At 41.4% G+C, this 13,676-nt stretch overlaps 1 protein-coding gene across 12 annotated transcripts in view; it reads right to left on the minus strand.

The window, feature by feature from the left end:
• The window catches only part of DCLK1 (doublecortin like kinase 1), a 324,115-nt gene that overhangs the window by 22,623 nt on the left and 287,816 nt on the right, over positions 1-13,676 (minus strand). For all 12 annotated transcript variants that reach the window (XM_070239519.1, XM_023621506.2, XM_023621510.2 and 9 more), the window contains 3 exons: positions 11,991-12,068; positions 11,521-11,617; positions 9,156-9,236 (listed from right to left, as the gene is read on the minus strand). In XM_070239519.1, coding sequence (XP_070095620.1) covers positions 9,156-9,236; positions 11,521-11,617; positions 11,991-12,068 — 256 coding nt within the window. The remainder of the gene's footprint in view (positions 1-9,155; positions 9,237-11,520; positions 11,618-11,990; positions 12,069-13,676) is intronic.

A 13,676-nucleotide genomic window follows, 5' to 3' on the forward strand; every position in this document is an offset into this window, starting at 1 on the left:
ATTCTCCCCAAATAAGCACAACCCATTTTAATGGTTCTTCTGTAAACCCCTAATGCTTTTTCATTTTATATATTTGCATTATTTATATTTTTTGTGTTAGTTGACTTTGTATATATATATAATGCATATATATAAATCTATATATTTTGAAATATGTATCTCTATAACCCTGAACTCCTCCCCTTTTGTGCCACATCTATGTTTTGGGTAATCTTTAATTGGTTCAGTGCCCTGCACAGAGTGGATACTCAATTTATGGTATTCCTGGACTGATTTATTAATGGCTAGAAGAAGGAACAATTATTATGCTTATTAAGTCACATGTGAAACCAAATCTGGAGGAAGGAGGTGTTCCAATGATACAGGGTGAATTCAAAATTTTAAAAAAAATTTTCCTGTATTGTGGAAAGAGTCAGAAATAAAGTCAAGGTTAATTAGGGTAACAGTGGGATGACACTTGGGGAGGAAACAGCAACAGGGACCTACGAAGAACCTACTATGACCAGGGCTGTGCTGGGGATGTCGGGGGTGGGGGGTGAAGAAATGACCTCTGCCCACTAGAACCTGCAGGCTAACTGGGAGACAAAGCAGCCAGTGAGCAGCCAGCGCAGACTCGAGGAGGACTATGTGATTCCACCTGGTGGTTAATGATGGGAAGAATGTTGACAGGCAGAGAGGAAGGGAGGAGATGTTTTGGTGTCAGACGTGTGCGAGTGGGAGGCCACAAGGCGTGTTTGCCAAACGATGAGTCAATTCGTTTATCTCTAGTTAGTTTACGTGGGAGGGTGATGGAAGAGAAAGCTGAAAGAACAGAAAAAGACTGGCCACAAATGAGTAACAAAAAGATCCGGAGTTTCAACTTTTTTTTTTTGAGGAAGATTGGCCCTGAGCTAACATCTGTGCCAATCTTCCTCTTTTTGCCTGAGCAAGATTGTCCCTGAGCTAACACCCACACCAATCTTCCTCTATTTTGTATGAAGGATGCTGCCACAGCATGGCTTGATGGGCAGTGTGTAGGTCCACATCCAGAACCCGAATTCCAGGCTGCTGGAGTGGAGTGCACGAACTTAACCACTACAACACCGGGCTGGCCCCAGTCTCAATTTTTAATAAAAGGGGTGCAAGTGTAGGAAGAATAAAGGATCACCTTTACTCAGACATTTTTACAGTGCAGTATCCAGTTCCTGACTCTACAAGTGAAAGAGAAATGGGATGATGATCAAAATGAATTAGGATCCTGCAGTCCAGACTTTTAAACACAAGGGCGAATTCAACGGTGTATGTAAAACACTTTTTTATGCTGAATGAAACAATATCTCTTAGAATCTCAGTTCGAATTTGGGGAGTATTTCAACATTTGACAAGGGATAGAAGGATGTACCTTTCCTGAAAGTCTTACAAATATCAGCATCACATCTCTGGCATACTTTGGGGTTCTGCCTGAATGGCAGGGGGTAGCCTGATCAGTGGGGCCCAAGGCCCCATCTCTAGGAAGATACATGTACTTCTAGTCATCTCTTAATCGAGCACCAGGGTACCTCAGGCAAAGTGATTTGTATGAGCTTTAGATTATAAAATAGTATGAAAAATATGATCAGGAAGCAGGCCAAGGGAAGATTTTTCTTTTTAGGACAAAAAAACCTTGAGCATATGTGCAGTCTCAGGACCAGAAGCTGGTGAAAAGGAAGAGGTGGCAGACAGGAGGAGGGATGACCAGTGTGAGGGGCAGGGATGGAGGGGAAATGAGCCAGTGTGCCCTGGGGAGGTGTGGGTGTACCGCTTTCTCTGAGGCAAGAGGAAGTAAGGAGAGAAAGGGTGAGTCCTCTCTAGAGATGGACAGGAGCAAGTTAAAAGAGGCAGGCATGGGAGGAAGGTGACTCAGGTGTCAACTGAGATGTGGTCCTGTGCTAATGATCGATCCATAGGATCTCCTGAATCCTCAGATTATCCTCTGCAATATGCATTAGTCCCATTATGAAGATAAGCAAACTGAGGTTCAGCAAGGTTAAATAATTTGCCCAAGGTCACACAGCTAGAAAGCTGAGTCAGGCCTGAACCAGGTCTGAAACTCTGTGGTCTTTCCACCACTCCGCATTGCATCATCAAGGGCACTTGTCAGCATGGCACGGGCTATGAAAAAGAGCTAAACAGAAGGACTCAATGCTGTATCTTTTTCATGACGAAAGGAGCACAATGGTAAGGAGGAAGGAGGATTGAATCAGGGGCTGAAGAAACAGAGACTATCTAGACAGGCCTTAGTGGAGCCGGGGAAGCACTTGGATGGAGGTCAGTAAAACGGATACAGAGCCCTTCCGGGGGCCCAGCGGAATGCACTTAGAAACTTCTACATCAAGGAGAGACTGGGCCTCCACGAATCGGGGATGTGGCAATGTGACCTCCTAGGGCCAGGGCCCTTGAATCCTATGTGGAGCAGCCAATGCTAGAAGGCCTGCTGACACTGGGTGGAATGAAGCTGCCCTGGGCCGACAGCGTGGGCCTGGGATTGGCACGGGCTGTGTTTAACAGCCTGGGTGCAAACACACAGCAGACAGATAGGAGGGATTCCAGAGGAGCAGCCCCTACTTAACTTCTGACCGGAGATTTATTCCTTGTTGCACAATCCCGCCTCCTTCTCACATCCCCACCATCGCCATCTTTGCCAGAAGTTTCTCTTTGCCTGACTTGTTTTATTTTCCTGCCAGTTCTTGAGCTGAGTTTGCTTTCTCACCACCCTCACAATGGACTTCGTTATCATTTCCCCACTCTGTCTTGGTCCTAATCTCCTGTCAAGGCTCCTAGCAACTCTTTTAGATGTTGCGGCCTGGGCGTTCAGGCCTCCAGCTTTAAATTCTTGTGAAGGTTTGAGCTTCCCTTGGGTTATTAGTTCCCGCTGAAGCAATGAAAGTAGTGAAACAACCCTCACAAGTTGTCAGAGACGCTTTTGACTTCATAAATCTTAAACCATTTTGGGATTTTTTCCCAATGAAATAAGGTGCCTCAGCTAGAGAACGTAAAACATACACACAGGCGAGCGCGCGCACACACACACACACGAACCCCACAGCAGCTAAAAAGTCTGCAGAGTTTCTATATCAATTCTGAAGGTTTTGAGCATAATTGGATTAAAAGACATAAACAACTGGCTTTGCAGGGACCTAATCTGTACCTGAGGCATACGGATTGATGATGGAGACTTAGCTAATTTACTGTCTTGCAACAATAAAATAAATAGGGCCATTAAAAACATATATTTTTATATATATGTCTTTATCACCATTATTCTGAATAGATGATGTGCCAAAAATGTGCTATGAATTTTCTAAACGTGACAAACCTGGCAGTATGTTACAAATAGTTATAGTATTATTGCCATACATTCTGGTATGTAGTCTCTGGGAGCAGTTTCTGAAGTTTGACACCGGCTGGTTGTGGTTTGAGGTTAGTGGTTTTTGATTTAGAAATTCCCATCCACCACTTGGCAGAGCATTGCAACTGACAAGAACAAAATTAGTTTGCAAAATGGAAAATGAACTCTCACAGCTGTCTGTAGGAGACCTAGCCTCCTGGTCTCCATTTCTCTAGCGGATGTTGGGGAGGAGTTGGAGGGAGGGTGGGGGTGCTCGGACATGAAGTCACTCAGTGGAGTGAGTTTCACGTTTTTCCTCGGGGAAACCATTCCAGGGGTCATGCTTTAGAAAATCCTCCTCCTCTCACGGATTTTTGTTTTTGAAACATGGATCTGGTTTTCCAGCTATTCATGGCCAGACTCCATTATTAATAATATCTGTAAGTTTATGAGAAGCATGGCAGTCTTGAGCAGTTTACCACCAGAATATTCCAATTTAGTTTTAAAAATCCCAACTACATTAGAGGACTCTTCAATTGCAGTTCCATTTCACATCCCAGCGTGTGGCCCCTCGACTCCGATAAACCATCCCCAGCTGTGAGCACCCCAGGACTTCTGCCTCCCTTTAGCTTGGCCCAATGCATCCTTTATGTCTGTAATTCACACTGCATTTGGGGAGAAAACATGAAGTGAATTAAGATCTACCTTGGAGAAAGAAGAGGATAAGATGCCCAAATGGAAAATAGAATTCCATGTCACCATTCACAATTTATTAATATAGATAAGTGGGGTTTTTTATTATTACAGTATCATTGGGGTTCTCTTAATTTCTAAACAATTCTGCCAACACAATAAGATGAATGCTTATATATTTTTGTGTGGGTAGGGCTGATTTTTATTAGCAGGGGATATCTTGGTAGATTATCTAGGCTTTTGTTTTTCTTCTTCCTCTTCTTCTTCTTTTTTAAAAAATATCTTGGCTTAGTAGCATCTTTTCAAAAGAGGAGGTAGGTAAGATAAGGAGGTAAAATAAAATTTAAAGGCCAGGAAGTGATAGGAAGTCTTGAATCAGTTAAATAAATACACTTGACTTATTTCAACAGTCCTTTCCACTAGGACAAAGGTGCTCACTGTTGGTTTCACATTATAATCACCTGGGAGCTTCTAAAATCCCGGATGTCCTGATGCCAGTGCAGAGAAGTTAAATACGAATCTCTAGGGGCAAAACCCGGGCATTGGACCTCGTGCTAGGGACTCCACTGAGCTTCAAGCTAGAGACTTTTTGAGCCTGTTTCCTCATCAGGAAAATAATTGGAGGTAAACATAGATTTGTAGAATTATAGCATTGAAATGGACTTTCATCCTAGTATCAGGAGAATAACGTGGGATAAATGAAAATAAAAATGCAATGATAGTAATATATTTGAAATATCACAATGGTGACAATTTAATCCTAATAACAAATAAGAAAAATTTTTTGGAAATGTCAATTAAGGATGATCTTATCACTAACCTACATTTTTCCATCAACAAAGCGTCCTTTGGGGGGAAAGTGACTCCACCTCCCCAATTCCTGGAATGATCAAGATTATTATATTATTGCCTATTCCATTCTCTTATTATATGTGCCTAAAGCATATACTTTTCCACTAGATGAGTAATAAGGTGATAAACGTAGCTAGGACAATTCCTGTTGGTATTTTGCAGCTATGTTAAAGGAAATAGCTGTAACATGGGAGAACACCCCAGAACTGAAAATGCACACATTATCTACATGGATTTTGGAGCACACAAACAAGAACTTTTTATTTTTTGGATGAGGAGGTTTTCCTCCTTAACCAAGCTTCTCATAGACCAACATTGATCACAATTTGCATTTCACCAGCACATAGCAAAGGATGATAGATAGAGTTGCTGCCTCTCTCAGACTCAAAGTCCGCAAGTATTTATCAAGTACCTATGGAGTACTAGTGCTTAAGATTGTCCTCCCAGGCCCTTCAAACATATAATCCTCTCTCCATCCTCCTAACAACCTGAGAGGTTGGTTCTATTATCTCCATTTCATAAGCAGAAAAACAGGTTCAAAGGAGTAAAATGACCATCCAAAGGTTACACGGGCAAGGGAGCTGGTGCTTCTGGGGGTCTACACTCCTCTCCTAGACACTTAGCTGCGTATCGATGCTGCCTTTGTCCATTTGGCTTGATAACACCATCCACTGAGAGACCTTGATCATGACTCTTGGTAACAGAGCAGAGGTCCAGGACACCAAGGAGCATGGTGGGATTCTCATGCAGAGTGTTCGAAAAATAAATGTGAGCCTAGAGGAGGCTCCTGGAGTAGGGTTAAAACAAGTGACTTTTGCTGACTAGATTTTTCAATTCTATTGCCCTCGTGCTCTACTCTCTGTTTCATTAAGAGACTGCCTTTTTATTTCCAAGTGTGCCAGGTGAAAATGTCATCATATAAGCAATAAGGAGAATTAGGGGGCCAGCCCCATGGCCAAGTGGTTAAGTTCGCACTCTGCTTTGGTGGCCCAGGGTTTTGCTGGTTCCGATCCTGGGCACAGACATGGCACTGCTCATCAGGCCATGCTGAGGCAGTGTCTCACACAGGACAACCAGAAGGACCTACAACTAGAATATACAACTATGTACTGGGGGGCTTTGGGGAGAAGAAGAAAAAAAAGGAAAATTAGGACAAATAAGAGCATGGAAAGAGCTTTCTGACAACTTCGTTAGGGCTCATACAATTATTATTACCTTTTCCTCTCTTAGGTAGCATCCTTTGTGGTGATCAGATATAATTGGATCACCAAATTCAAAATGTCTCGTTAAATGACTTCCTTTTAAATTCCTAATTTATTTATTTTGATTGCTTGGTTATCATTTGTTGCATTCAGAGACCTCAACAAATACTAAATGCTGGTTGTAAAAGCTTATATAAATTTTTTCCTTTATTATTTTGCGATTAAAAAATGACCAGTTTTCTGACAATTACTATATAAATATAATTTCAAAAGTTAAGCAATCACTTTATACATTAAGGTTTTTGCTAAAATAAATATATTTTTTCCTTTAGAATCTAAGGTCCATTAGAATTACACAAAGGGTATATTTTAGTTTTAAATCTCCTAGATAATTCTTTAAATGTTAGCCTTGATTTTGGGAAATGTTTTTAGAGAATCTGAGAAAGAAAATAAAATGATACAGAAGTCCAAGTTCCAGAGGGAGCTGTGGAACCTAATTATCAGCTAAGTAGGACCATGTGTAAAAATGTATACAAAGCAGATTGAGAAGGCAGAAAGTTACTGCTGAGGCACGTATATGCTGCCCTAGGAAAAGGAGCAACCTAGTTTGTCAAAGGTAACATCCCAAAGTCTTCTTAATGTTGTTTCTTTACCCCACTGAGTCTGGATATGTTGATGAAGGGTCATTCGGTTTGGAATCAGGGGAAGAGATCATGCTGCTCCCAACAGCATTCTAGGCCCTCACATATACAGACAAATTTGTTCACATTCACAAAGTTATCTTATACCAAATATCCATATCCTGCTGGAGCTGGCTCTGCTGGACATCTCCTTTCCAGCCACCTCCAGGATGGAGCTCTGGCATCTCCTCCTCCAGGAAGCCTTCCATGGCACCCTCCCCATAGAGGGTGGCTGGGGTCTCCCTTCTCCCACTGCCATGTGACTGTCTGGTTGTATCATCCAGAACTCCTGGAGGGCAGGCCTGCTAGGCAGTGGTCCTCTGATGAAAATGTATTTAAAAATCTAAAATGAATCTATGAATCTCTTTCCTCTATGGCTCTCTATGAGCCTTCAAAGGCCACATTTCAAACTGAAATTTTCCAGTTTATTCTGTGTGGTCACACTCTCAGTCTTTCCAGGGCTAACATGCAATCTGACAATTTGTGGGCCATAGGCCTTTAATTAGCATGTAGATCAGTCAGAACCAACTGCTGCCACCTAGAGAGCCTGCAGCTAGCTTGTGCCTCTTCCATTCTGAACATGTAAGGGAAAGACCCTGTGACCTAGGTAAGTTACTCTGGAAAGGTTGCTAACTTGTATGAGCGATCATTATAACGACGACAACGTACACACTGCACTCTTTTGCAATATTCACAGTGCTTTCGTGTATAACAAAGGGAGAGTAGATGTAGTATGGTACATAGGTCTTCAACGCACCTGGGCTTGGAGTGAAGATACTCGCCTGCAAATTCTTTCTCAATCACAACTTGGCTCCTTCAGCCAAGTCACCTACCATAGTCTCAGTCTCTTCATCTGTAAAATGGGTACAATAACACCCATCCTGCCTATCTTGTAGGCTTGTTATTTGGCTTACATGAGCTGCTTCCTGACCTTTCCCACTTCATAGTAAAGTGTTTAGCACCCTGGGGTAAATACAAAGGCTGCTGAGGCTGGAAGCGACCACTCCTGCACTCTGGCTGCCCTGCCTGACTGTCCCAGGGGCTGATGGGATTAACATCTTTGCACATTTGTACACCAGGTAGGAAGCTCTGCTATATGAAAATATTTAAAACAAACCTTAGCTGCACATCTAAGCATGCTCACACCCACACATATTCTCCTGTCATATATATGACCTCCCAGTGGGCTGTGAGGAATCAGGTTCAGACATGGAATGCTGGAAGCTAGGCCCATGGCCGTCAAATGGCAGAACACGAACAAGATCCAAGCTCCCGTCACCTCCCTTCTAGTCTGTCTCAACACTGTGCTTTCAATCATACCTGTTCCTCAATAATGAGTTATTTTGGAAAAAACCACTTGACTAATCCCCAAGGTGATAATTCAGAGAAGTGGAACATTTTGTTGTGTTCAACTTACAGTTAGATCCTTCAAAGTAGTATGGAGGCTGGCAAAATTTATGTCAATGAGCTAACAATTTTATGCTTGTCCATGCCTATGTCCCTGTCCATATCCAGTTCCAAAGTGATATCTGTCCTCTATTCTGGGAGTAGGAACCATTAAACCCAGTTATGGGGCTTCCACATCTGTCAATAGGGTTTACAATAGTACCTAGATTATATGGTTGTCAGGAAGAACACAACCAATTAATGTATGTGAGGTGCTTAATAGTCCTGGGCAGACTCCATAAGTTAAGCACTCTATAGGTATTAATTACCATTATAGTTAATCAAAACAAATCTTATATATCAGTTGTAGAGAAATATAGGGTTAAAAAATAATGACTCTGGGAAATTCTTTCTTAGCTAAAGAAGCATCATTAGAACGTTGTACTCAAATAGCAGCAGCAGCATCTGGAAGCTTTTAGAAATTCAGAGCCTCCGACCTACTGAATTAGAATCTGCATTTTAACGAGATCTCCAGGTGACTTGTGAGCACACATAAGTTTGAGAAGTGCTGCGTTGGAGTAGTCCAAGGCTTACGCAGAGACCCTTGGGTCACTTATATTTTTCACAGAAATGATGCAAAAACAGTACTGACTCAGGAAATCTGCTCTGTCTTACTGATGATTATTCAGCTCTAATCTGGACCACAGAATGTAGTTTGTGGGCTGAGGGTGGGGTCATGATCATGTGCACCTCCCCAGCAGAAGGCAGTTCCATCTGAATCAAATGAAATGCTTTGTAAGGGACCATGAAAATGCACATGAGCACTGAGCCATAGAGGCCCTCGTGGAACAACTCTGAGACCCTGTCCCGGCACATCTGAGGAGGAGGAACAAACACAAACACAACACTTCAAAAAGGAGGTGATATCATTAGGAAGTCTGCAATTTTAAAAAGGAATGTTAGGAGTACATAGAGGGAAGGGAGAAAGTCACTTACGTTAACCCAGGGATGCTCGAGGACCTGCACGGCTGAAAATCGCTGATCAACATCGACCAGAAGCATCATGGTAATGAGCTCCTGTGAAAGGGAACATTTGATTCTATTTGTCTAACTTTTAAGGTAAAAATCAGGCCATTTTCAACAGCAGAAATTCTCTTTTAGTTTGGAAAAAGCATTTGTAAAAGCTCTAAATCTTAAATATATCAACTCAACTTACCCATAGCTACTTAACACCTTTAAAAATTAAAGGAAAGGTAAATATTTGGAATTAAAAATGCATAGCTTGTAGTTGAGAGAAAAAATAAATTGAAATTAATATTGAAACCAATTTCATAAAAAATGTTTTTAGTAGAAAAGAAATAAATTAAACAACTTAAAGAATTAATATTCCTTTCTTTGTCTAGGATTTTGTACTTTAACAACAGATTTCTAAATTACTTTAATATAGAAACCACATTTTAAAAACACTTTAAATTTTCACTTTGGCAGCTGAAAGGAAAAATGGGATTTTTCCTCCTAACTGCAAGATGGCATATTTAGGTTTGCAAGAAAGGAATGAGGAAAAACATAGCATTGTCAACAGCTAGTTGGCAAAATAGAAACTATCCTTTAGTAGCCAAAGAAGTCTAAGGAAATCTGTTAAAATTGCTTCAAAAACGTCAAGATCAATCAATACAAATAAATTACAACTACTAAGTGGTAAATGACTTAAGGGTTCTGAAATTAATGAAACTTCCCACGAGGTCAAATTTATTTGGACCAGGAAAGCACAGCTTGCGTTTTAATGGTGAGTTTGTCATACATCTGTCCACTTTGGATTAGAAATTCCCATGTAACAGGACGGTTAGATATGTGTTACCTGGTTCCTTACATTCACAGGCTCTTGAGTACCACTCCGTGATAGGGATGATTTACTTCCATTGACATAGAGATTCCACGTTCACTTTCTAACTTGTTAAAGCACCCACTGTATACAATGCCTTTTGCCAAGTGCCATGGGGGTGTAGGAGGTGGTCCTCTCTGTCAGTGTCTTCAAGCCCTCGTGTTATGGATTGATGGCACTGGGAGATGGACAGGTTCCTGAAGAGCCTGCCCACAGGTGGAAACACCTCTACCCCCACCTCTGCAGCTGTATCATCCCATCTCCTTTCAGCTTTGTGCCTTTCCTTTGACTCTTCTCTCAATTCTCCACATTTTCCTAGGTCCAGAGGTAGATTCCTGGACAGTTAAAGGAAGTCGGAGACTTGGGCCCAGCATGCATCATTTTCTACGGAAAGTGGCCAGGCCTAAGGAGTCAGGTTTTAAGTTGAACTCACATTCAGGACACAACCAAAGGAAAGGCATATACATTGAATTATCAGAAGATAATTACTTCTCAACATCAGTTTTTCAAAAATTTAAGTCAATGCTTGGAGACGTAAGTTTAAGAAATCAATTTAAAAGTTTTATTTTTTATCTCAAGGTCTACTAATGTCTCAGTGTAAGATTTTTAGAGTTTTCTTAGAGGCTGATCTTTTAGTTTCATAGGACAAAAGCCATATTCCTTGTTCCCCTCTGCCTCTAAATCCTGGCTTTCAAGGTCCAAGCTAAATCAAGGCTTCCCCATGATGTCTTTCTTGATTACTTCAACCCATGTTGAGCTTTCTCCACTTTAAGTGATTAACTAATTGTTTAATTTACACATTCATCAAATCATTCAAAATATGTTAAGCACCAGTTATGTACTGGTCACTATTTAGGCAATGATGATACAATAATGAGTAAAATAGACAAAAATCCTTGTCTTGATGGAATTTACATTCTAGTGAGGAGAGTTAGAAAATAAACAACATAAATAAGATGTATCCGTCTATCTATATCTATCTATCTAGATAGGTAGTTAGATGGTATACCAGATGGATGCAAGAATGAAAGTGCTATGGAGAAAAATAAAGCAAAGGAAGATAATGTGATCCAGGTAGGGTTTAAGAGCTGCCAGAGGAAACAGGGTAGTGTGGGAACGCTCCACTGAGAAGATGACATTAAGTCAATAGAGGTGAAACAATAAGAGGTGAAACAACAAGCTATGCAGAAATCTGAGTTGGGCTCGAGCCTGGAGAGGGTAGGGCATAGCAAGAGGCTACAGCAATGTAAGTGGAGTGACAACAGGGAGAGAAGCCAGGGAAGCAGAAGCACTTGATAAGTCGGGATGGCTATGAACAGATGACTTGACGACTGTGAACTCTCAGAGAAGCTAGGAATTACAAGTAAAATGTGTACAGAAATCATATTTATGATATCATTAGTTACTTTGCACACAATGAATCAATAACTCCATCAAGACACACAGGCTATAAGGAAGAGGAAGGCACTGGAAACCTACCTTTGCAGAATCGGAAACATTATCCCAATATGGAGAAGGAAAGTCCACTTGCCCCATCAAAATCTGATCAAAAAGCACCTCCTGGTCATCACCACTTCTGTCCAGATGAACAACAACAAGGAAAAAACAGCACTCAAATGTCAACTCAGGGTATGTCTCCTCATTCTTATGCACTAGAGCCCTTCCTTTCCCCGTAAGTGTGTAAAATGTGTCTTTCTAAGCAATTCAAAATGTCAATATGGAACTGTTTTAGTAAATTAAGAAACAATGAGTTTTTAAAGCATATGAGGAAGATTTATGGAAGGCATGTAAATTAACATGCACAACATGGAAGAAATAACAGACATTGCAAGCAAATTTCTTATTATGTCCTTTTCCTCCTCCGGGCTCTTTTGTGAAGAAGGCCCGATGGATCAGTCAGAGAATAGAGAAATGCTTTGTGGTGCTGAACAAAAGATCGCTGCCCATACCCACGGAACGGAGGGAAACCACAAAGCAGGATGTAAGTGATTACACCAGCAGCCCAGATGTCCACCTTGAGGCCATATCTGGAAAAGTAAGGGATGTTAGAGTTAGCGAAGTCAGGCCAGGACAAAAGACGGGACGTGGCAAAATAGATGACTCCTATTCCAAACCAAAACCCAAACCAAACAGAAAACCCAACAACAAACACTAAACTAAAACCCCCTGAGTAAACAGAATTCAAGAAAAGAATAATAAAAACAAGAGACTCTGCAAGGCACATGAATATAAATCAAAGTAATGCGTGCTTAGGCTCCTAGCCAAATATCAGTAAGTGAAGGACTTCAGCAAAAAGGTTTATTACAGTCACATCGATTTTAAGATAGGGTTGGACTCTTGAGACTATCTAACTCCCTAATTTTAGAAATAATAATTACATACAGGACATTTTCCAATTTATAAAGCCCTGACATACATTATCTTATTTTGTTTTCTCAATAACTCTGTAAGTTGTACAGGGTAAGTATTACTGCCTACTTTACAGAAGAGAAAACTGAGGTTCAGAGAAGTTAATAATTTTGCTCAAGATCACACAATTATTCAGTGGCAGAACTGGGTCCCAAGCAATGTCTTCAAGAGCCCAACCAAATCCCCTTTCGACCCCACACCTCTCCTTCCCAGCAGGCTGTCGGAGTACTCACAGCAGAAAACCTAGCAGTGCCTGAAGCAGCCCCCTCTGAGGGCAGACAGGGAGGGCCACAGATGTGGGCTCCTAACTCATTCAAATTTGATGAACAAAAAAGTCCTTGTTACCTCACATCTCACCTTAGGGATCTCCCTTACTGGGATTCCCTTCTCCTCTGTTCTGTACTTTTGCTTTTCTGGTCTATGGTACAAGCAGAAAAACTATCTCCAACTGGTCACAGTGGAAGATACAACCCAGACCATTAGGTGTGGGTTGGTGCTGCTAATGGGAGGAGAGAATAGGGCTGTCTCCCCCTGCTGCCCCACCTTTCCCCAATTCTTCTGTTTAAGGATGGTGCTTCAGACCCCTGCCTATGATCCGTGCTAAGAAATACGGCTCTTTACTCAAACAGCCTTATACTCACATCTGAGTTCAAATGCTGACTCAACTAGCCATGAGCTTATATGATACATCAATCATCAAAGTCTGATTTTATTCATGTGCGAAATGGAATCATACCATCTACTGGAAGAGTAAGAATTAAGTAAAGGAGCTTAGGGCCTGGCATATGGTAGGTCCTTAGTAAGTATGAGGCCATCTTGCCTCCTCCGATTCTAGAGATTCTCACTCATCTGATAACTACTGCACACAAAAACCAGCCAATTCCCAATGGCCCTCCAATGCCTAAGGGTGTTTTCACTCCACAGATAACCAATGCACTGCCAAGAGGACCAAGATGGGACAGGGACTGGAGAACAAGGACAGCTGAGAGAAATAACCACAGGAGACAGTAATCACCGCACACAGCAGTGTCTGTTTCTTTTATCTCCAAAAGCTAGTTAATTACTAGCGTTGCATGTTTCTCTGTTAGTCTGAACATTTTTTACTCTGAAGTTAATAACCGCTGTTCTACCTTTAACAAAGGCCAAGTGGACACCTTAAACAAGATTGCAGTAATTGGCAACTTGATTGGGAAAACAGAGAAAATGGCTCCCACTTTAAAGTGAAA

This window comes from Equus caballus, chromosome 17, assembly GCF_041296265.1.
Source record: "Equus caballus isolate H_3958 breed thoroughbred chromosome 17, TB-T2T, whole genome shotgun sequence".
Taxonomy (NCBI): Eukaryota; Metazoa; Chordata; class Mammalia; order Perissodactyla; family Equidae; genus Equus; species Equus caballus.